The sequence below is a fragment of the Pan paniscus genome, chromosome 9, assembly GCF_029289425.2.
Source record: "Pan paniscus chromosome 9, NHGRI_mPanPan1-v2.0_pri, whole genome shotgun sequence".
NCBI classification, from domain to species: Eukaryota; Metazoa; Chordata; class Mammalia; order Primates; family Hominidae; genus Pan; species Pan paniscus.
The window spans coordinates 66,007,963-66,029,323 of NC_073258.2; the positions used below are offsets into that span (position 1 = coordinate 66,007,963).

The 21,361-nt window shown below is 55.4% G+C and overlaps 1 protein-coding gene across 4 annotated transcripts; it reads right to left on the reverse strand.

The window, feature by feature from the left end:
- Nucleotides 1-2,910: 2,910 nt before the first annotated feature.
- On the reverse strand, nt 2,911-21,180 carry MAP4K2 (mitogen-activated protein kinase kinase kinase kinase 2). 4 transcript variants are annotated; one of them, XM_034932955.4, is made up of 32 exons: nt 21,015-21,180; nt 20,848-20,905; nt 20,526-20,616; nt 20,382-20,446; nt 20,029-20,084; nt 19,673-19,720; nt 19,542-19,584; nt 19,074-19,146; nt 18,863-18,994; nt 18,727-18,789; nt 18,274-18,355; nt 18,072-18,179; nt 17,569-17,647; nt 17,385-17,443; nt 16,762-16,805; nt 15,601-15,639; nt 15,476-15,509; nt 15,250-15,355; nt 15,079-15,143; nt 14,957-14,998; nt 14,784-14,868; nt 14,609-14,688; nt 14,468-14,528; nt 14,248-14,365; nt 10,361-10,419; nt 10,169-10,272; nt 9,906-10,083; nt 8,391-8,459; nt 8,185-8,271; nt 7,886-7,956; nt 7,727-7,782; nt 2,911-7,621 (listed from the first exon to the last, which is right to left on the reverse strand). In XM_034932955.4, the coding sequence occupies exons 1-32, from the start codon at nt 21,108-21,110 to the stop codon at nt 7,534-7,536; spliced, it is 2,439 nt and encodes an 812-aa protein (XP_034788846.1). In that variant the 5' UTR covers nt 21,111-21,180; the 3' UTR covers nt 2,911-7,533. The 4 variants fall into 4 exon arrangements, with proteins under 4 accessions (XP_034788846.1, XP_034788845.1, XP_063464620.1 ...); XM_034932954.4 differs by having other exon boundaries at nt 15,079-15,167; XM_063608550.1 differs by lacking the exon at nt 8,391-8,459.
- Nucleotides 21,181-21,361: the final 181 nt, after the last annotated feature.

Genomic DNA, 21,361 nt, shown 5'->3' on the forward strand with positions numbered 1-21,361 from the left:
ACTGCAATCCAGCCTGAGCAACAGAGCAAGACCCTGTCTCAAATAAATAAATTACCCAGTCTCAGGGATTCTGTTATAGCAGTACCACCTTAGACTGTGCTGAGTTTGTGCGACTGAGACTAGCTAATTTATTTACCAGTATTTAGACACTGCCTATAAGGGAAATACAAATTAAGGTGATAATGAGGAATCTCAAAATAAATGAAAATAGCAGAACATAAATGTGCTAACACCTACTATCGTTAATCTTTTAGAAAGCATTCTGTTGTCTATTAAAATTGTTCCCCCTTTCAAAAAATAAAAAAATATGCACCTGTACTCACAGTTACTTGTGAAGCTGAGGTGGGAGGATCCCTTGAGCCCAGGAGGTAGAGGCAGAAGTGAGCTGTGATTGGGCGACAGAGTGAGACTCTGTCTCAAAAGAAAGAAAACATAAACCCTTTCGATCCAATATCCCACTCCTGGGAATCTGCCCCCAAACAAGCCATGTGATTATATAATGTTTTCAAAGTCTTCTGCATTTACTGCAGCATTGTTTGTAGTGGTAAAAATGGGCAAACAGAGTGAATTTCCATCAATATATGAACGACTGAATTGGAAAACCCATAACCTAGAATATTAGGCAGCTTTGAAAAGCTGTTAATTCATACTAACCGACCTAAAGTAACTACTGTTCTGTGTTAACAAAGAAATACATATGACATGGCTTTGTTTTTGCAACACAAACCAATACATATGACATGGCTTTGTTTTTGCAACACAAACCCCATACAGATGTGTGCATGTTTGCATATGATTATCTGAGCATAACAAAGGCTACAGAAGGATACACAGCACATGCCCTATTGCAGAGTGAAATGGGCGGCTGGAAGTTGCCCAACACATCTTAAACATCCAACTTTTTTTTTTTTTTTCTTATGAGATGGAGTCTTGCTCTGTCACCCAGACCAGAGTGCAGTGGCATGATGTTGGCTCACTGCAACCTCCTCCTCCTGGGTTCAAGCGATTCTCGTGACTCAGCCTCCAGAGTAGCTGGGATTACAGGCATGCGCCACCATGCTGGGCTAATTTTTGTATTTTTAGTAGAGACGGGGTTTCACCATGTTGGCCAGGCTGGTCTCAAACTCCTGATCTCAAGTGATTCGCCCGCCTCAGCCTCCCAAAGTGCTGGGATTACAGGCGTGAGCCACCAAACCCAGCCTAAAAATCCAACGTTAAAAAAAAAATGCTTCATACGCTTAACAAATGTATTACATGATTCCATTTTTGCAACATTATATAACTATAGGCATTGAGAAATGCACCAATGGCTGGGTGCAGTGGCTCACACTTGTAATCTCAGCACTTTGGGAAGGCAAGGCAGGAGGATTGCTTGAGGCCAGGAGTTCGAAACCAGCCTGGGCAACATAGGGAGAATGTCTCTACAGAAACAAAAATAATAATAATCAGCTGAGCGTGATGTGTGCCTGTAGTTCCAGCTACTTGGGAGGCTGAGGCAGGAGGATTGTTTGACCCCAAAGAGTTTGAGGCTGCAATAAGCTGTGATCACACCACTGCACTGAAGCCTGAGTGACAGAGGGAGACCCTGTCTCAAAAAAAAAAAAAAAAAAAAAAAAGGCTGGGTGCGGTGGCTCACGCCTGTAATCCTAGCACTTTGGGAGGCCGAGGCAGGCAGATCATGAGGTCAGGAGATTGAGACCATCCTGGCTAACACGGTGAAACCCCATCTCTACTAAAAATACAAAAAAAAATAGCTGAGTGTGGTGGCAGGTGCTTGTAGTCCCAGCTACTCAGGAGGCTGAGGCAGGAGAATGGCGTGAACCCGGGAGGCAGAGCTTGCAGTGAGCTGAGATCGCGCCACTGTACTCCAGCCTGGGCAACAGAGCGAGACTCCGTCTCAAAAAATAAAAAATAAAAAATACATTGAGGTGGCTCACATCTGTAATCCCACCTACTTAGAAGGCTGAAGTGGGATCACTCAAGGCCAGGAATTCAAGACCAGCCTGGGCAACATGGGTAGACCTCTGTCTCTACAAAAAATAAAAAATTAGTTGGGTATGGTAGTGTGAGCCTGTAGTCTCAGCTACTCATGAGGACTGAGGTGGGAGGATGGCTTGAGCCCCAGAGGCAGGGGTGGCAGTGAGTGGAGGTGACACCACTGCACTCCAGCCTGGGTGACAGAATGAGAACCCATCTCAAAAAACAAAAAAAGGCTGGGCACAGTAGCTCACACCTGTAATCGCAACACTTTTGGAGGCCAAGGCAGGCAGATCACTTGAGACCAGGAGTTCAAAACCAGCCTGTCCAACATGGAGAAATCCCATCTCTACTAAAAAGACAAAAATTAGCCGGGTGTACTGGTGCACACCTGAAGTCCTAGCTACTCAGGAGGCTGAGGCAGGAGAATCACCTGAACCCGTGAGGCAGAGGTTGCAGTGAGCCGAGATCGCATCACTGCACTCCAGTCAGGGCAACAGAGCAAGACTCCAATCTCAAAAGAAAAAGAAAAACAGAAAAAGATGCGGCCGGGCGCAGTGGCTCACACCTGTAATCCCAGCACTTTGGGAGGCCAAGGCAGGCAGATCACCTGAGGTCAGGAGTTCAAGACCAGTCTGCCCAACATGGCAAAACCCCATCTCTACTCAAAATACAAAAATTAGCCGGGCATGCCTGTAATCCCAGCTACTCAGGCGGCTGAGGCAGGAAAATCACTTGAACCCAGGAGGCGGAGGTTGTAGTGAGCCAAGATCAGGCCACTGCACTCCAGCCTAGGTGACAGAGTGAGACTCCGTCTCAAAAAAAAAAAAAAAAAAAAAAAAATTAAATGATACTTAACTGTGACTCAGCCCTTCCACTCCAAAGTATTTACCCACAAGAAATGATAGAATATATCCAACAAAGACAGGTACATGAATGTTTATAGCAGCTTTATTTGTAATAGTTCACAACGGAACATGGTCCAAATGTCCATCAACAGGTGAACAGCTAAACAAACTGGTGCATCCAAACAATGGAATATTACTTGGCAATAAAAAGGAATAGAATATTAATGCATGCAACAGGGATGACTCGCAAATCCTTATGCTCAGCTAAGCAAGAAGCCAGACAAAACACAAGTACATACTGTGTGATTCTATTTACATACATTCTAGAAAGTGCCAATTAACCTGTAGTGACAGAAAGCAGCACAGTTGTTACTTGGGGATGGGAGGCAAGAAGCAGGAGGGTGGGCTTACCAAGGGCATGGGAAACTTTCCAGAGTGAAGGGGATGGTGATTATCTTGATTGTGGAAATAGCTTCACGGGTGTACACGTATGTCAAAAGTCATCACGTACACATTTTTATATGCAGCTTATTGTATGCCAATTATGCCTCAATAAAACTGTCTTTCAACAATACACACTAGAAGGCAGCAACTGCAAAGTGGCAATTCCAGAGTTCTGTGCAGGACACTGCAGTGATTCCGCCCCACTTGTTTTCACCATCTAGGGAAACGTCCTCTTCGTTTTTGGTCTTGTCTTTCAAGCGAGTTCTATTTTTTCGGTGATTACTTTTAAATATTTTTTTAAAATTTTTTTCCTTTTTTTTTTTCTTTTTCAGACAGGGTCTCACTCTGTCACCCAGGCTGGAGTGCAGTGGCAAGTTCATAGCTCACTGCAGCCTTGAACTCCTAGGCTCAAGCAATCCTCCCACCTTAGCCTCCAGAGTAGCTGGGACTGCAGGCGAGTGCCACCATGTCCAGCTAATTTTTGTATCTTTTGTAGAGACAGGGTTTTGTCATGTTGACCAGGCTGGTCTAGAACTCCTGGGCTCAAGTGATCTGCCTGCCTCAGTTTCCCAAAGTGCTGGGATTACAGACATGAACCACCATGCCCAAACTAAAATTTTATGACATAATATTTGATACATACAAAAGGATGTGTGGCACCTTATGTGAGTTAGGAACTGAGTTATAACTTAAATACCCATGAACCTACCACCAAACCTGAGAGCTAAGATATTACCAATACCTTTAAAAATTCCTGGGCTCCTTCCTTATCCCATCCCACACTCCTCTCAGGGACGACCATCTCAGATTTTGTGCTTTTCCTTCCCTTGATTTTTTAATAGGGTTGTATCTTGGGCATGTATTGCTAAATAATAGATGGTTTCATTTTGTTTTTGAGCTTTATAATATGCTATCGTACTGTGCATAAAGTGCTGTTTTAATTTACCTCTAAAAGTCATCTATGTTATTGCATTATGTCTGTTACAGTATTTCTGATCCTCCTGACAGCCCTGCAGTTGGCTTTGGATATGGTAAACCTAAGGAAAGTAAAGCTCAGTGAGCTGGGGTGGCTCAGCCAGTCCAAGGGCAGATTGCAGGGACTCCTCTTCACCACATCTTGTCCATTCCCTTACTCGTGAGGGTCTCCTGAGCACTGGTAGTGAGCAGGTGCTGGACATGCCACAGGGAACACGGCAGATCCTCCGCCGTCCCGAAGCACACATCATGGTGCTCCCCTTGACTTTCACCAGGATGACTCCGGGTATGGGCCAGTTACCTGAACATCCTGGGGGGGCCCACGTCCCTTCTACTTGTCCTCAAGAATGACTTAAAGAGTCTGGTCTGACCCTCCCACAGGTTTCTGCCCATGGAGGGGCAACTGGACAGCAGCTATCACCACGACATATGTAGCCACCGCTAACTCATTAATGCTGCTTCCAGGAACTTATCTTCTAGAAGTGCTTGAATATGTACAGAGGGGCACTAGCCTAATAATATTTATTGCAGCATTGTTTGTAATATAAAAGTAGTAAAAACAACTCAAATTTCCACCAATAGGGATCTCACTGCAGGTCATTAACATTTGTTATGGGAAACATACACAATGGAATACCACTAGCTGTAAAAAAAAATTTTTTTTTTTAAAAGGGAGATCTTTAACGCAAAACTCTCCAGGATATATACATATCTTTTCAGGGTGCATGTGATAATTTAATACATTCATATTCTCCAGGATATATATATTTTTTTTCTCTTTTTTTTTTTTTTTTTTTTGAGACGGAGTCTTGCACTGTTGCCCAGGCTGGAGTGCAGTGGCATGTTCTAGGCTCACTGCAACCTCCGCCTCCCAGGTTCAAGCGATTCTCCTGCCTCAGCCTCCCGAGTAGCTGGGATTACAGGCACTCGCCACCATGCCCAGCTAATTTTTTGTATTTTTAGTAGAGACGGGGTTTCACCATGTTGGCCAGGCTGGTCTCGAACCCCTGACCTCGTGATTCGCCCGCCTCGGCCTCCCAAAGTGCTTGGATTACAGGTGTGAGCCACCACACCTGGCCCCCCAGGATATATTTTTAAAGGGCAAGGTCAGTACAGTATGTGGAATATGTTAATACGTATATAAAAAATCGCCAAGAATAAAATATACCAAATTGCTTAAATACGCAAAATACTTCTAGAAGGGTTCATAAGTAACTGAGACCAGGGTGGCTGGGGACGGGGTAAGAGGGAGACTCTTCATTATATCTCTGCTGTATTTAAAAAAATATGTACCATGGGCAAAGGTTACGCATTTAAAAATACATAAATAAAATTTAAAGTGTTAGTCTCTCAGTGCATATTCCCTGGTTTCTCGGCCTTTCTTTGCTCTTGGCCTGCCTTTGCTGGCAGCAAGCGTTTTATGGGAGGCCCCCACTTTGGCAGTTTACACTCTGCAGTCCAAACCCCGTTTCCAGACTGAATCTGAGGTCCGGGAAGATCCGCCACAAGGAGGCACTGTCTGCTGCTGGCCGGTTGGTGGACGGAAAGCCAGTCCTCCCCAGGGCGCCTTTGGTCAGGGCCTTTGCTGAGCAGGAGCTCACCTCCCTGTCCCCACTTACCCCACCCTGGTCCCAACATTCCTCCAAGAAATCTGGAAAATTGGAAGTTAGGAATTCACTTTGTATCCCTGTTACCACCGACCCCAATTTGGAAGGTGCCCCTCACCCTCCTTGGGGCTCACAGGAACATGGGTGTGAATGCCTGGTGTGAAGAGATGTGTTCCCTCCCCTGGGCTGGCTCCCCATTCCAGCCAAGAAACCCTCCCAGTCACTGGACAGAGTCAGAACAGTTGAAACTCTGCTGGAGGGTGGCTGAGGGGACAGTGTGACACCGTGGGAACCACTGAGCCTACTCGCATGGCTGCCATCCACCTACCACGTCACTCCGCAAGTCTTTATTGCCACCCACCAGGTGCAAAGGTCTTCCTCCAACACCTGCCTTGAATGTAGGGGTGACCATGGGGCCTTTGCTCCAGCTGTTCCCCCCACCCTGCCCCCACCTTCCCAGCCCCCCAGCTGTGGGCCCTCAAGGCAGCTCCCATCCTGCCTCCTGGGCTGCAGCTGCCCAAAGGCTCTAGTCAAGAGCGGCTGATCAGTGCCTTGGGCAAAAGGGGATGCCCAGCCCTGGGGGCCCTGGCATTCAGAGCTGAGCAGACAGACCCTTGGAGAATGACGGCGTAAGCACAAGCTACAGGAGAATGGCCATGCCCTCAAGATGCAGGCTCCAGCAAGGAGGACGCCCTCCCTGGGGGCTGGTCTGTTTCTGGTAGTGACCCCCGGGCCTGGCACTGAGGCAGCCCTTGGGAGTCTGGTAGACGGACACAGGCTAGCCTTCCCATCCAATCTGATGACCGTGCTGTCATCTGATGTTCCTGGTCTAACACCTAGGCAGTAGGTGGAGGCAGGGGATACAGGTCACACAGGCTACCTCCATGGGCAGCAGCCTCCATGGGAATGGAGGGAACAGCCCTCTGGGGGCTCCTCCTGGGCCCTTCCAGGGGTCACCCAGTGAGATCCTACGTGGGGCAAGGGTGCCCTGGATGAGAGTCCCTTTGTTGAGGTCCCCCCATCTGCATGAGTCCTTGGGGTGCTAAACTACAGCAGAGCCCTCAAACTGCAAAGCTGAGGGTCAGTTCTGAGCAAGGATGCAGGGGAAGGCACAGTGCCCCTAGAAGGCTGCTGGGGGCCATGGCCTCCTGTCACCTCTACCTGGCTTCTCCAAAACCCTGGGGGCCCTGCCCTTCTGTGGTGCCCACAGAAACGTGTGTTGGAGGGAAGGAGGCGGGAGATGAGGTGGGTTCACTCCCCCTACCCAGAGGGACCAGAGGACTAAAACAAACCAGCTTTAATACCAATATAGTTCTCTCTTAAATACCGTGTTTCCCAGGACAAATGCAGGGGCAGGCTCTTGGCAGAAAGAGTAGAAAGGAAATGTGGAACAAAATGGAATGGATGGCCCAGGCCTAGGGTCCCTGCCTTGGGCACTAGGGACTGGGCTGCCTCGGGGATGGGGGAGTGACAGCAGCTCCCCCTGGTCCAGTTATTGCAGAGGCGTCGGGGGCTCCCCTCCCTCCCCAGGCCTGAAACATTTCTCAGGATTACTTCTGACCTTCAGCCCCAGCAGGGCCAGGGCCTGGGCTCCTCTGGTCTAGGATGGGCCCCTTTGCCCAAAAGGGCCTGCAGCTAAGGCATGGGGTGGGGTGGGGAGCCCCTGGACAGGCCCGCTGCTCTTAGTAGGTGCTCTGGTGGCCCGTGAGGATGTAGAGGTTGCTATGCGCCTCTGGGTTGTCAGTAGGAATGCTCTCCAGGATGATGTCTCTGGAGGAGAGAGGAGTAGGGGGCAGGGCGGGAGACACTTGGTACATCAGCCCCTTCTCTGGCCTCAGGGGCATCTGAAGGGGACGCTAGGGTACCACCGCCTACCTGTGGGCCCCAAGCACTCGGAAGATCCTTGTTTCATCTGTGATCTCCTGGGTCACCTGGGAAGACAGGTGGGAAGCACTGAGGCCACTCCAGTAGGTCCTTTCCAAAGAGGTAGGGACCACAAGGCGGGGGACAGCAAGGTCCCTGGGCCCCACTCACCTCATTGGTATCCAGGCTTCGGCCTTGCATCCCATGGCTCCAGAAGGCCAGCACACTGTCCTGCAGGCACACTATGGGGGCCAGGCCACCATCAGCCCTGCACCCATCTTGGCACCCCCTCAGCCACGCCTGAGCCTGGGTCTGGGCCACAGGGGTCCTCACTGACCTCAGGTGACCAGGATGGCTCAGGAGAGGGGCTGGGGGATCTGCCTCCTCATCCTACCGCCAGCCCCAGGCCCCTGAGCAACAACGTGCTCCAGGCCAGGGAAAGGCCTGCACCCCACCTCTGGCTCACTCACCCACAGTCTCGATGGGGAAATCAAAGGTCAGCTCAGGTGCCAGTGTGGCCGTGGGCTCGCCCTGCATGTTGACAATCCTCACACAGCCTGCACAGGGAAGGAATTGGTGAGTGGGGACGGGGAGGCTCCCTTCTGGGAAGGCAGACCCACGTGGTCGCCTCACCTCCATACTCCCCTGCCCTAAGCCCTGCCCCCAGGGCACTCACGTTCAAAGCTGACTAGGATTGTGTCCCTGTCCACCTGGATCACCTGCTGGGCCGAGCCTGGGATCCCCTCTGCAGGCAGAGAAGAGAGACATGGCCTGGCTGAGCCACCAGTCCCCCAACCCCAAGAGGATACGGGGGCCAGGCTACAGACAGCCCTTGGCCATGAGGGCACGTCAGCCTCACAACAGCCCTGTGGGGCTGGGAAACCTCATCTCCCTCCAGGGCTGGGAACTGAGGCTCTGAGAGGATGAGTGACCCGTCCTAGGGCTCATGGGGAGTGGAGGAGGAGTCACGGGGAGCCACGGGAGGGCTCCAGGTTTAAGGGGACCAGGCCTCGTGACCCAGTCACTGTGTGACCTGGTACAAATCACTTTACCTCTCGGAGCCTCTGTTTCCTCATAACACAGACAAGATGGCACTGCCTTGAGAGGCTATCATGAGGACCAGGAATAAAATCCTGGGCTGGGCGCAGTGGCTCACACCTGTAATCCCAGCACTGTGGGAGGCCGAAGCGGGCGGATCACCTGAGATCAGGTGTTGGAGACCAGCCTGGCCAACATGGCGAAACCCCATTTCTACTAATAATACAAAAAGTAGCCGGACGTGGTGGCACATGCTTGTAATCCCAGCTACGCGGGAGGCTGAGGCAAGAGCATAGCTTGAACCCACGAGGCAGAGGTTGCAGTGAGCCGAGATCGTGCCATTGCACTCCAGCCTGGGCGACAGAGCAAGACTCCGTCTCAAAAAATAAAAAAATAAATAAAGAATAAAATCTTGTGTGTGAGACCCCTGGCTCAAGGCCTGGCACCAGGTGCCTTAACTACGTGCGCCCTCCCTTCTCCCTTACCCATCACTGCTCATTATCACCCCAAGCTGCCACAACACCTGGAGTCCTGCTTCCTGGCTGAGAATGGGGCCTCTAGGCCCTGCCTTGCCAGATCTGCCTCTTCCCTGCAGCCCGGAGCAATGTTGACCAGTTTTTGTTTTTGTTTTTGTTTTTTGTTTTGAGATAGGGTCTCACTCTGTCACCCAGGCTGGAGTGCAGTGGCACGAACATGGCTCACAACTGCCTCTGTCTCCCAGGCTCAAGTGATCCTCCCACCTCAGCCCAAGTAGCTGGGACTACACACGTGCATCAACATGCCCAGCTAATTTTTTGTAGAGTCAGGGTCTCGCCATGTTGTCCAGGCTGGTCTCAAACTCATGAGCTCAAGCCCCTCTCTCTCCTTGGCCTCCCAAAATGCTGGGATTACAGGCGTGAGCCACTGTGCCCGGCCTGGCCAGGGTTTTCTTAGCTGCCAAGCCCTTCCGTCTAATGAACCCTTTTATGGAAGCCCAGGTGAAGCTTGTTGAAGGGAGGCTGTGGGCCCCAGACCCCACATGGCAGCCCTCAAGGTCTCTGTGGAGCCACTGGCTGTGGGGAGCCTAGTTTGGGAGCCTCGGCCCTCCCTGCCTCCCTCCCTCGGTCTCTCATGCACACATACACACCCCCAGCAGCCTGGCCCTTCTGCTCACCAGGTGGGATGAGGATGTCGGGCGTCAGGCCAGCCTCCAGGGGCAGGACATGGAACAGGACGCGGCAGCCGGGCCCCTCAGGCCCCTCGGCCCCCACACACACCTGCGGCAGCTCCTTCCCATCCAGCACCAGCGGCTCCAGCATCCCAGCTGGGCTGGGCAGAGGGCTGGAGAAGTTCTAGGGGGCAGCAGGGATGCTCAGGTCTCCATTTCTCCCCCCAGAGCTCTGAGGGTGCCCTGGGTCTTCCCCCACCGCCCCTCACCTTCAGCAGCAGAAACTTCTGCAGCGGCTCATACCACTGCAGCAGGAGCAGGCTGGTGGGCAGGGCGGCCAGCAGGAAGGTGGCACCCGTGTAGGGGTTCCGCACTGGCAGGGGAGCAGGCAGTGGGCACCGGGCTGGGCCTGCGCTGCCCCCCACCAGGCCCCGCCCCACCCCGCCCAGCCCATTTCTTACCCACACGACACTGCAAGCAGCCTTTGGTGTCAGGAATCTTGGTGGACAGAGCAAAGCGCCTGTAGGGGTGACAACCAGGGCCTGTGTCCGGGATGCCATCCATGGGCAAGGCCCCTGCAGAGCCCTATGAGGTGGGCACTATCAGCTTCCCTCTTTACAAGTAAGGGACTGAGACTCAGAGACACAAAGTAACCTGCCCCAAGAACAGCTGGGAAAGGTGGAGGATCTGAAGCCAGTCTCCCAGCCCTGAAGCCAGGAGGGAGTGTCTCCATCCAGGCCAGGGGTTTGGGTCTCAGGATTGCTTCTAGCTCTGTGTGACTCCAAGCAAGCCACTTAATCTCTCCATACCTCAGTTTCGTCATCTGTAGATTGGGGCTAATGGCGGGCCCCACCCCAGAGAGTCACAGTGAAGGCTTCATGAGTTAATACAGGGGAGGTGCTCTCGGCAGTGCTGGGAATCGTGTGTGCTCACAGAGGGCCAGCTCCTATCATCCCATATTAGGACTTTCCACCTATTTTGAGTCACTGAAAGTCCTTGTCAGGTAAAGGCAGGGTATAAAGAAAGAAATGATGCCAGGTGCAATGGCTCACGCCTGTAATCCCAGCACTCTGGGAGGTCGAGGTAGGCAGATCACCCGAGGTCGGGAGTTCGAGACCAGCCTGACCAACATAGAGAAACCCTGTCTCTACTAAAAATACAAAATTAGCCAGGCGTGGTGGCGCGTGCCTGTAATCCCAGCTACTTGGGAGGCTGAGGCAGGAGAATTGCTTGAACCCAGGAGGCGGAGGTTGCAGTGAGCCGAGATTGTGCCATTGGACTCCAGCCCGGGCAATGAGAGTGAAACTCGGTCTCAAAAAAAAAGAAAAAGAAAAAAGGAATGAAGAAATGAGAGCATGGAGGGGTTGGGGAGGATGCAGGCTCCAGCCCCACCAGGTTGCACAGAGTGCGCACGGCCCATTTCACAGATGGGAAAACAGGCCCGGGGCAGTGAATGAACTTCAAAAGGCAAATGGCCTGCCCTCTGCTTTTCCAGCAGAGGCAACAGCCCTGTGGGGCCAGGGGGTGGCTTGCCTTGCTGTCGGGGTAGAAGTAGTGAGGGACAGTTATCAGAGGGGCCGTTGCCTTGGCCACTGAGTGTCCCCTAACCCTCCAGGGGACCCTCTCAGCCTGTTTCTTCCTCTGGGGAATGGGGCTTCCTGTCAGCAGCCCTGCCACCTCCACCCAGTGGCCCGTGTCCTGTTTGTACCTTCTGCCAGGACATGGAGGAAGCCAATGTCTGTCTCTCACTGTCCCTGGTCCTCGTCCCTCCCTCTCCCCACATTCCTCCCACTCTCCTCCCCATCTGGTCTTTGGATGGGACAAAGGCATATATTTTGTATTTGTTTTTTCTCCAAACAACTCCAGTTCTCTGTTCTTTGCATTCAAAGTGCTCACTGTGCCTCTGCCATTTCCCGAACACAAGCTCAAAGCTGCCTGTGACCTGTTGGGGCTCTGATGGGCCTGTTTCCTGTAGGTCCTGCGCCAAAGCAGACTCACTTGGGGACTGAGCTCAGGAAGCCCCAAGGCCACCGGGCTCCAGATGTGGTCCTGGAGTGAGCACGTTGCAGGAAGGGGGCTCCCGAGCTCCCCAGCTGTTGCAGCCACTGGCCTGGCCTCCCCTACCCTCTGCACTCAGTCCACTGCTTCCCACACCACCCACCTGGTCATGACAATGTCGGGGGCCCATAGCCCAGGGCCCCTCCCTTCAGAGCCCAGCCCCACCAAGCCATGGACTGACGCAGGTCCCACTTGCACATCTAATAAGCATGTTCATGCAACAAAATTGAATTCAGCTCCCCCTGAAACTGCTCCACCTTCAGCTGATGACAGCTGCATTCTTCCTGACACCCAGGCCAAAAACCTTGGAGCCATCCTTGACTCCTCTTTCTCTTTCATCAGGAAATCCTACTGGCTCAACTTTCAAAAGAGAATCAGAATCTGACTGTTTTTCTCTTCTGTTTTTCTTTTTTTTTTGAGACGGAGTCTTGCTCTGTTGCCCAGGCTGGAGTGCAATGGTGCGATCTCGGCTCATTGCAACCTCCGCCTCCCAGGTTCAAGCGATTCTCCTGCCTCAGCCTCCCGAGTAGCTGGGATTACAGGCGCCCGCCACCATGCCCGGCTAATTTTTGTATTTTTACTAGGGACGGGGTTTCGCCATGTTGACCAGGCTGGTCTCGAACTCCTGACTCAGTTGATCCACTCGCCAAAGCCTCCCAAAGTGCGGGATTACAGGCGTGAGCCACTGTGCCTGGCCCCCAGGCAAACTCTTACAGCTCCCCAGCTCACCAGGCTGCTCCGCCCCAACACATACTAACATATACTTGCTCTTCCCCCTGCCTGGAGTGCCATTCCCTACCTCATCTGCCTAGAAACCCTGACACACTTTCGAACCTCCCAAGCTTGCCCGGTCTCTGAGGCCTCTCCACACCTCCCAGCTCTCCCTCTAACTGGACCTCAGTACCGGCTGCTAACTGTCCACATTTCCCTTTTTCTTTTTTTTGAGACAAGGTCTTGCTCTGTTGCCCAGGCTTCAATGCAGTGGTATGATCGCGATCACAGTTCACTTCAACCTCAACCTCCTGGGTTCAAGCAATCCTCCCACCTCAGCCTCCTGAGTGGCTGAGACCACCAACACACAACGCCATGCCTACATCACCATGCTCAGCTAAGTTTTCGATTTTTTTTTTTTTTTTTTTTGAGATGCAGTCTCACTCTGTTGCCCTGGCTGGAGTGCAGTGGTGCAATCTCCACTCACTGCAACCTCTGCCTCTAGGGTTCAAGTGATTCTTCTGCCTCAGCCTCCCGAGTAGCTGGGACTACAGGTGCGCACCACTACGCCCAGCTAATTTTTGTATTTTCAGTAGAGACGGGGTTTCACCATATTAGCCAGGCTGGTCGTAAACTCCTGACCTCATGATCCGCCAACCTCGGCCTCTCAAAGTGCTAGGATTATAGGCGTGAGCCACTGCGCCTGGCCCCATTTTTTGATTTTTTGGGTTTTTTTTCTTTCTTTTTTGAGACAGACTCTTGCTGTCGGCCAGGCTGGAGTGCAGTGGCATGATCCCGGCTCACTGCAACCTCTGCCTCTCAGGTTCAAGCGATTCTCCTGTCTCAGCCTCCCGAGTAGCTGGGACTACAGGCATGTGCCACCACGCCCGGCTAATTTTTTTGGTATTTTTAGTACAGACGGGGTTTCACTATGTTAGCCAGGATAGTCTCCATCTCCTGACCTCATGATCCATCCGCCTTGGCCTCCCAAAGTGCTGGGATTACAGGTGTGAGCCACCCCGCCCAGACTTTTTTGATTTTTTGTAGAGACAAGGTCTCCCTGTGTTTTCAGGCTGATTTCAAACACATGGCCTCACACAATCCTTCTGCCTCGGATTACAGGATTGGGATTACAGGCATGAACCACCACACCCAGCCCCGCTGTTTCTTGAAAGCAAGGACTCATGGGAATCCTTGAAAGCAAGGACTTGCCCATCTCCCCCATTTCTTGAAAGCGAGGACTCATGGGATTCTCCATGTCCTGAAGCCCAGCATAGGGGCCAACATAGCATAAGTGCTCAGTAAACGTTTGCTTAACTGTCAAGCCCCACATTCGAACAACCACAGCTCCTACAACTTGGAAAGCACTTTCACATCCACTGTCTCCTTCTTGCCTCCCAACAAGCCGGCGGGAGGGGGTGGGAAGGCCATCAATTGTATTGACAGAGGAGGAAACGGGCGCTCAGAGAGACAAAGTAACACATCTAAGATTGCTGCAATCCCAGGAACTGGCAAGGCCATGTTCCAGCCCCTCCCTGCCCCTCTGCCTCCCGCTCCCTGCAAGCCCAAGATCCCTGACCTGGGGATGATGCGCTGGGTGAGGCGGTTGGTGGGGATGGAGAGGGGAACCTGTTGCTGTAGCCTCCGCTGCTCAAACAGGCCTGGGAGGTCATGGGCCCAGATGTGCGTGGATTTCCCTGCAGAAACAGGAAGAGGCCAGGCCTGGGGTGTTGGTGGGCAGGATGCTGAGGCGCTGGAGCCCCTGCGGGCCCTGCCTCCCTGCCCATCCCACCTTGTACCTGAGAGTGACAGCAGCACGTTGTTCACGCAGTAGAGCCAGGAGCAGCGATGTGAAATCAGCTGGAGGCCACAGAGGGACAGATGGTCAGCACCCCAGGCCCCCCCAAGGCCTCTGCCCCCCACAGCCAGCCGGGCCTCACCTTCTCCAGCGTATCCTCATGCAGTTCATGCAGGTTGAGTGTGTAGATGCCTTCCTCGGCCCCTACCACCAGGAACTGGTCTGCCAGTTTGGGCATGGGGTCAGAGGTCAGACATGGCCCCTGGCCCAAGCTGAGGGATTCCTTGGGCTCCCGCTTCCTCCCTGCCCCCACCTACCCCGAGTAACAGGGTGAATCCAGGTGACAGCAGCGTGGATCCGCAGGGGGCAGCCATTGAAGACCTTGGAGAAGCAGGCGCCCATCTGCAGAGGAGGCAAGGGGCTGGCGAGGGAGTGCAGGGGTGGTGGGTGGCAGGGCTGTGGGACTGCAGGGCTTGGGGCAAACACTTACATGCACCTTGGGAGTTGGGGGGAGCCCGTGGCAGGATGACCTCTGGGAGGGAGGAAAGGAGTCAGGGCTGATATGACAGCTGTAGCCGCCCGTCTCCCCACCCCCCTGTAGCACCCTCTTACCTCAGGATCCTCCCGCTGCTTCATGGTGGCCCAGGCCGTGGGCAGCAGTGGGGAGCTGTCGGGGCCTGAAGGAGGTGGGGGCAGGGTTCCTGCAGGCACAGGCGTGCTGTAATTTCCTGCTGCAGCCCCCACCCTGGGGCTGCCTCCTGGCCTCCCAAGCCTGAGACTCACCTGGGGGACTGGACAGAGGCTCCTCTGCTGGAGGGTCAGGGGGGAGTGGCCCTAGGAACGGGGCCCGCTTGATGGTTCCCATGGTATCGTCTGGGGAGTCCAGCTCCTGGTAGGAGGGGCAGGGCCCAGCCCGGCCGTTACCAGGTTGCCCTGTAACCACATCCCACTCCAATCGTACCCTCTGCAGTGGCCTGGATCCCAGCTCCAGCCTCCCTCTGTGTGGCACCTGGAATTCTGAGGCTGACTGAATAGTCAGACTCCTGTGGGAGGGAGATGAGGCGTGAGGCATGAGGTGTGACTGGCACCAAGGCCACCTGCCCCTTGCCCCTCCCCCAGGCCCACATCCCTCACCTTTCCTCCAGGGCCTCCTGGACCGACTGCAGCAGGCTCCTGGGCAGTGGGGAAAAGGGGTCAGAGGTCAGCCTTTCCTTTTTTTTTTTTTTTGGGACGGAGTCTCGCTCTGTCACCCAGGCCGGAGTGCAGTGGCGCAATCGCGGCTCACTGCAAGCTCCGCCCCCCAAGTTCACGCCATTCTCCTGCCTCAGCCTCCCAAGTAGCTGGGACTACAGGCGCCCGCCACCGCACCCGGCTAATTTTTTGTATTTTTAGTACAGAGGGGGTTTCACCGTGTTAGCCAGGATGGTTTCGATCTCCTGCCCTTGTGATCCGCCCACCTCGGCCTCCCAAAGTGCTCAGATTACAGGCGTGAGCCACACCCGGCCTTTTTTTTTTTTTTTTTTAAGACAGAGTTTCATTCTTGTCACCCAGGCTGGAGTGCAATGGCAAGATCTCGGCTCACTGCAACCTCTGCCTCCCAGATTCTCCTACCTCAGCCTCCCGAGTAGCTGGGATTACAGGCGTGGGCCACCATGCCCAGCTAACTTTTGTTTGTTTATTTATCTGAGATGGAGTCCCGCTCTGTTGCCCAGGCTGGAGTGCAGTGGTGCAGTCTCAGCTCACTGCAACCTCCGCCTCCCGGGTTCAAGCGATTCTCCTGTCTTAGCCTCCTGAGTAGCTGGGATTACAGGCGCCTGCCACCACACCGGCTAATTTTTTGTATTTTTACTAGAGACGGGCTTTCACCATGTTGGCCAGGCTGGTCTCAAACTCCTGACCTTGGGATCCACCCACCTCGGCCTCCCAAAGTGCTGGGATTACAGGCGTAAGCCACCGCAGCCAGCCTAATTTTTGTATTTTAAGTAGAGATGGGGTTTCACCATGTTGGCAAAGCTGGTTTCGAACTCCTGACCTCAGGTGATCCACCCACCTTAGCCTCCCAAAGTGCTGGGATTACAGGCATGAGCCACCCGCCCAGCCTAATTTTTGTATTTTAAGTAGAGATGGGGTTTCACCGTGTTGGCAAAGCTGGTCTTGAACTCCTGACCTCAGGTGATCCACCCACCTCAGCCTCCTAAAGTGCTGGGATTACAGGCATGAGCCACCGTGCCCGGTCAGAGGTCAGCCTTTCTGCCGCCCCTGCCACCCCCTGCAGCTTCCCCATACCTCACTTACCCACTCAACTCTTCCTTTCCCAGTAGTGTCCACTCTTCCTCCCACTGGGAGAAACCAAGGTAGAGACCGGGGAAGAAGCAGAGACAGATGCAACGTGAGAGGGCGCTCAAGAGATTCAGGAAAGGAAAGACAGACAGACAGACGGGAAAGGTGAGATGGAAACACACAGAAGATGAGAGAGACAGACAGTGGGAGGCAGAGCTGAAGACTGTGAAAGAAAGGGCAACAGACAGCGAGGGAGGAAGAGACAGGCTGGGGGGTGAGGAGAGACCAGTGACAGAGCCGGTGAGGGCAGAGACAGAGAGTCAGACCACTGGGGACACACAGGTGGGAAAACGAGGCTGAGCAGGGTAGGGTGAGGGCTCAGGCACATGACGGCCTCCTTTTGGGAAAGGCACGGTCTCTGCGCTACCTTCCAGACACCCACCTAAAAGAACTTGGCCCAGGAAGGAGCCCCTAACCCTCCAGGTCCCTGGGTAGGACAGGCTTGCTTGGACAGTCCAAGGCCCAAGGCCCGAGGCCACCCAGCTTCAAATCTCCCTTGATTTGAGCTGCTCGGCCTCCATCCGACCTCCCTGCCCCACCTCTGGGCACCACCTTCCCCTCAAGGCCTGCCCGCTCACCGGCTCATTCAGTGGGTCAGTTTCCTTCCTGCGTGGGGCGCCAAATTTCACCTGGTGAACTGGGGGGCCCAGAGTACAAGGGTGAAGGAGCTGGAGTCTCAGGATGGACCTCTACTCACACCAAATCCATGTGCACACAGGCCCCCCAAAATCTGCACACACACAGCCCCTGCTGCAGACTCACACTGGATCTCCGAGGGGGTCCTCTCGGCTGGGCCGTGCTGCCCCCGGGAGTGAATGGTGTCTGGAAACATGTCATAGGTCTAAGGAAAAACAGAAACAGTGTGGACACACCTGGCACGCGCCTCATGCCGGGGCTGCTCTAGGAGCTTCACACGCACCAGTGCGTTTTGCTTTCATGACAGCCCTCTGGGACTACTGTAAAATAAAATGGAACCCCACTTCACAGATGAGAGAACCCACACAGAGCGGTGCCAAAGATCACACAGAAAGCAAGAAAATGGCACAGTCGTGGTCATGGTCAGCTTGGACTCAAGGGCAGGGACCTATCAAGGGGGTGGTACAGGAAACAAAGTCAGCATGACAGAGACTCCTAATAGGAGGGCTCAGCTGAGGCCAGCTCCCTGAGCTGGAATGGTGCCAGTTAAAGGACCTCCACCAACATCACCCTTGGGCTCTTTCTAAGCAGACCAGCCCAAGACTCACTTTCCAGCCCCCCTCACCTACCTCCAGCTCACAGTCCTCAGGGGAGGGGGTCCCCAGATGAGGGTCACTGGCTTTGTCCAGCAGCTGTGTGAGGAGGGCCCGAGGGAGCTGCTGAGTCGTGAACGGGTGCTGGAAAGTGGGGGAGGGGGGTGATCAGGTTGGCCCCTGATCCAGGGCCCTGCTTTTGAGTACTGGGCCTCTCTCCCGGCCCCCTGCCTCCCACCTGCAGGAGCTTCTCTGCTGTCGGCCTCTTCTTAGGATTCTTGGTCAGGGCCAGTTTGAGAAAGTGGTGGAAATTCTGGGTCCTAGAAGGCACAAGAGCCCCCCAGCGCCAGATCCAGGTTAGCCCTCGTGCAGGGTGTCCTGCCAGCTGCCCTACCACCCCTACAGAGGCGTCTGCTGGGCCCACCCAGGAAGGAGCCAGCCGAGGCCAAGGGCCACTGGCCGAGCAACGCTGCCTTGCGACACAGCGGCTCCTCCACCAACCCTCTGCCCTTCTTTCCTGACCACGCTGGGTCTTCAACCCACAGAAGGACCAGGCCCCTGACTCAGATGGTCTGTAGTAGCCCAGATAGGACAGGGCTCTTGGGGTTGCCCCCCGGGAGTTGGCAGAGGCTGTTTGTCCACTATGGGGCTGACAGAAAAGGGGGTCCCGGCAGCAGGGTGTGGCCCTTACCAGCGAGTCTTATCTCTCAGTTTGGGCGGCTGGAAGCTGCTCTTCGACATGAGCATCAGGGCCCTGTGGAGGGCGCGAGGTCAGGGGCCACAGGCCGCAGATCAAGGGTCAGGTGAGGGGCAAGTGTTGGGCTGACCTCATGGGGTGCAGGTGGAACAGAGGGGGCTGCAGCTCGCCCAGCTCAATGGCAGTGATGCCCAGGGCCCAGACGTCACATAGCTCATTGTAGCCACCTTTGCGCTCCACAGCAGCCACCTCGGGAGCCATCCTAGAGGTGGAGTCACAGATGGGATGGCCGGGTGCCCCGCTCTGTGGCCCCTACCCCTCCACCCCAGGCGCAGCCTCACCAGTAGGGAGTCCCAATGAAAGACCTCCTCTTGGCCACAGACGCTGTCAGCTCGCCTGACACCCCAAAGTCAGCTGTGGGGAGAAACAGCCACTCTCACCAGCCCTCTGGCTGCCACTCACCCTCCCACGCCCAGGGCTCTGGCTCGGCTGCACCTGGCAGGGCTCAGACGGGCAGGTGGCCCCGCTTGGTCACAGCTGCCGCAGGCCCTAGGCAAGGCCAGGTCCCTCTCCTGAGAGGAGTCAACCACCCTCTATCCCTGACGGAGTGCCTGGTCCCATGTCAACTCTGTGCAGACCCAACCTCCTCCATTTTCCAGCAGGGAGGGAGTACCGTTCCATCTTCTAAGCAGGGAAACTGAGACTCAAGTGGCAAAGTGACTTGCCCAGTGACACCCAACCCTTGAGTCCAGGGTAGCCAGGGAGGGTCCACAGAGCCCTCACCCTGATGGTGTCCCCAGGGTACTGACCCAGTTTGACATCTCCCTGGAGAGTGAGGAGAAGGTTGGCTCCCTGTGGGAATGGAGGAGAGACAATCCCATCTGGTGCCCCCGAGGGCCTCCTCCTCCCTCCCCAGGAGTGCCCCCAGCTAGGTGCCTACCTTGATGTCTCTGTGGATCTTCCCCTGAGAATGCAGGTGGTGGAGCCCCTGGGGACAAAGAGGAGTCCCTGAGAGCAGCCACCCAGCACTGTCCCACCTCCCCGAACCCCCTCTCAGGACTGGGGCCCCCCACTCAGGCTGCTTCTTCCTCCCCTCTCCCCAAACAGGAAGTGACTGAGCCAAGAGGGAAATGGACTGCTTCCGGCAACAGGGCTGGGGCCCCTTTTCCCCAGGACCTACAGCCCCTCGGGCCAGCCCCACCCGAGGCACTCCACCCGCCTCCCTGCTGGTCATCTGGGCTCCTGGCCCACAGCTTCTGGAGACCAGAGGTGTGGGCACCTCACAGGCCCAGCTACCTTCAGTGCCTCTCGGCAGACGTAGGCAATCTGCCGCTCCTCCAGGGGCCCAGTGGCTGAAAGGAAAAGGGAGAGGCTGGCTTGGGGGCCCGGGGGTCATGCCCACCCTCCCAGGCTACCGTGTGTGGGAAAAGCAGCAGGCACTGTTAAATGAAAGCGGTGTTGGCCACGTCCCCTCCCAGTTTAGTCTAGGATACTGAACCCAGAGATGGACAGTATTTCTCTCAAGGTCACACAGCCAGGCAGGAGTGGAGAGGAGCCCAAGTCCAGGGCCCAGAGTCCCCTCCGGTACCCCAGTGGGGTGGGGGTGGGGGAAGGCTGGGGCCTGCTGGGGCCTGGAGCCCTGGCCTCACCATGGTAAATCTCCTGCAGGGAGCCCCCTCCGCAGAACTCCATGCAGATCCACAAGCGGTCATTCCTAGGGACAAAGAGCTGGGGTGGGCACAAAGCAGGTCACATGGGGGCTGCCTGGGGCCAGGAGGATAAGGCAGCCTCACCTGAGGTAGCTGCCAATGTAGGCCACCACATTGGGGTGGCGGCACTCACGCAGGATGGTGATTTCCTGCTGGAGGGAGCTGATGTCGTCCCCTGGGAAGCACAAAGCATCATGGGGAAGGCGCGCTGGGGTTGCCCTGACTCAGTGCCCCCATCTGCAAAATGGGCACAGAGTGCCTCCCTCCGGGCCAGGCAGGTGCAGGTGACAGCACCTCCCGGGGCACGCCTCTCAGGGGTCTCGGAAACGTCAACCCTCCGCCCGCACCCCGCGCCCGCGGGCGCTCTGCCCTTCCTCTGGCGCAGAGGCCCGACCCGGGCCCTCACCTGGGTCTAGCTTGACTATCTTCACGGCGGCCAGTTCGGACGTGACCGTGTCGCGGGCCTGCAGGGGCGGAGGGTGAAGCGGTGTGGGGCGGGGCCGGGGGCTAGATCCTGCCGCGGGGTGCGGGGCTGGCACCCTCCTCCCGGCTCTCCCGCCCGTCCCGTCGCACCTTGTAGACGTCGCCATAGGTCCCGGCCCCCACGCGCTGCAGCAGCTCGAAGCGGTCCCGCGGGTCCTGCAGCGACACATCCCGCAGCAGCGCCATGGCCCGGCGCCGGGCGGGCCGGCAGGCGGGCGGGCGCGAGCTGCGGAGCCGGCGCGGGGCGGCGCGGGGCGGGGCGGGCGCCCGTGGCTCTGAGGCCGCGGGGGCGGGGCTGAGGCCCGGGGGCGGGGCCGCGCCGGGGATGCCCCACCGCCAGTCCGGGAGGAGGCGCCCGCGGGACCGGCCCTCGGCGGCGCGGGGAAGCCCCGAGGCCGGGGCGGAGCCTACGTCCTTCCGCCGCCACTGTCGCTCGC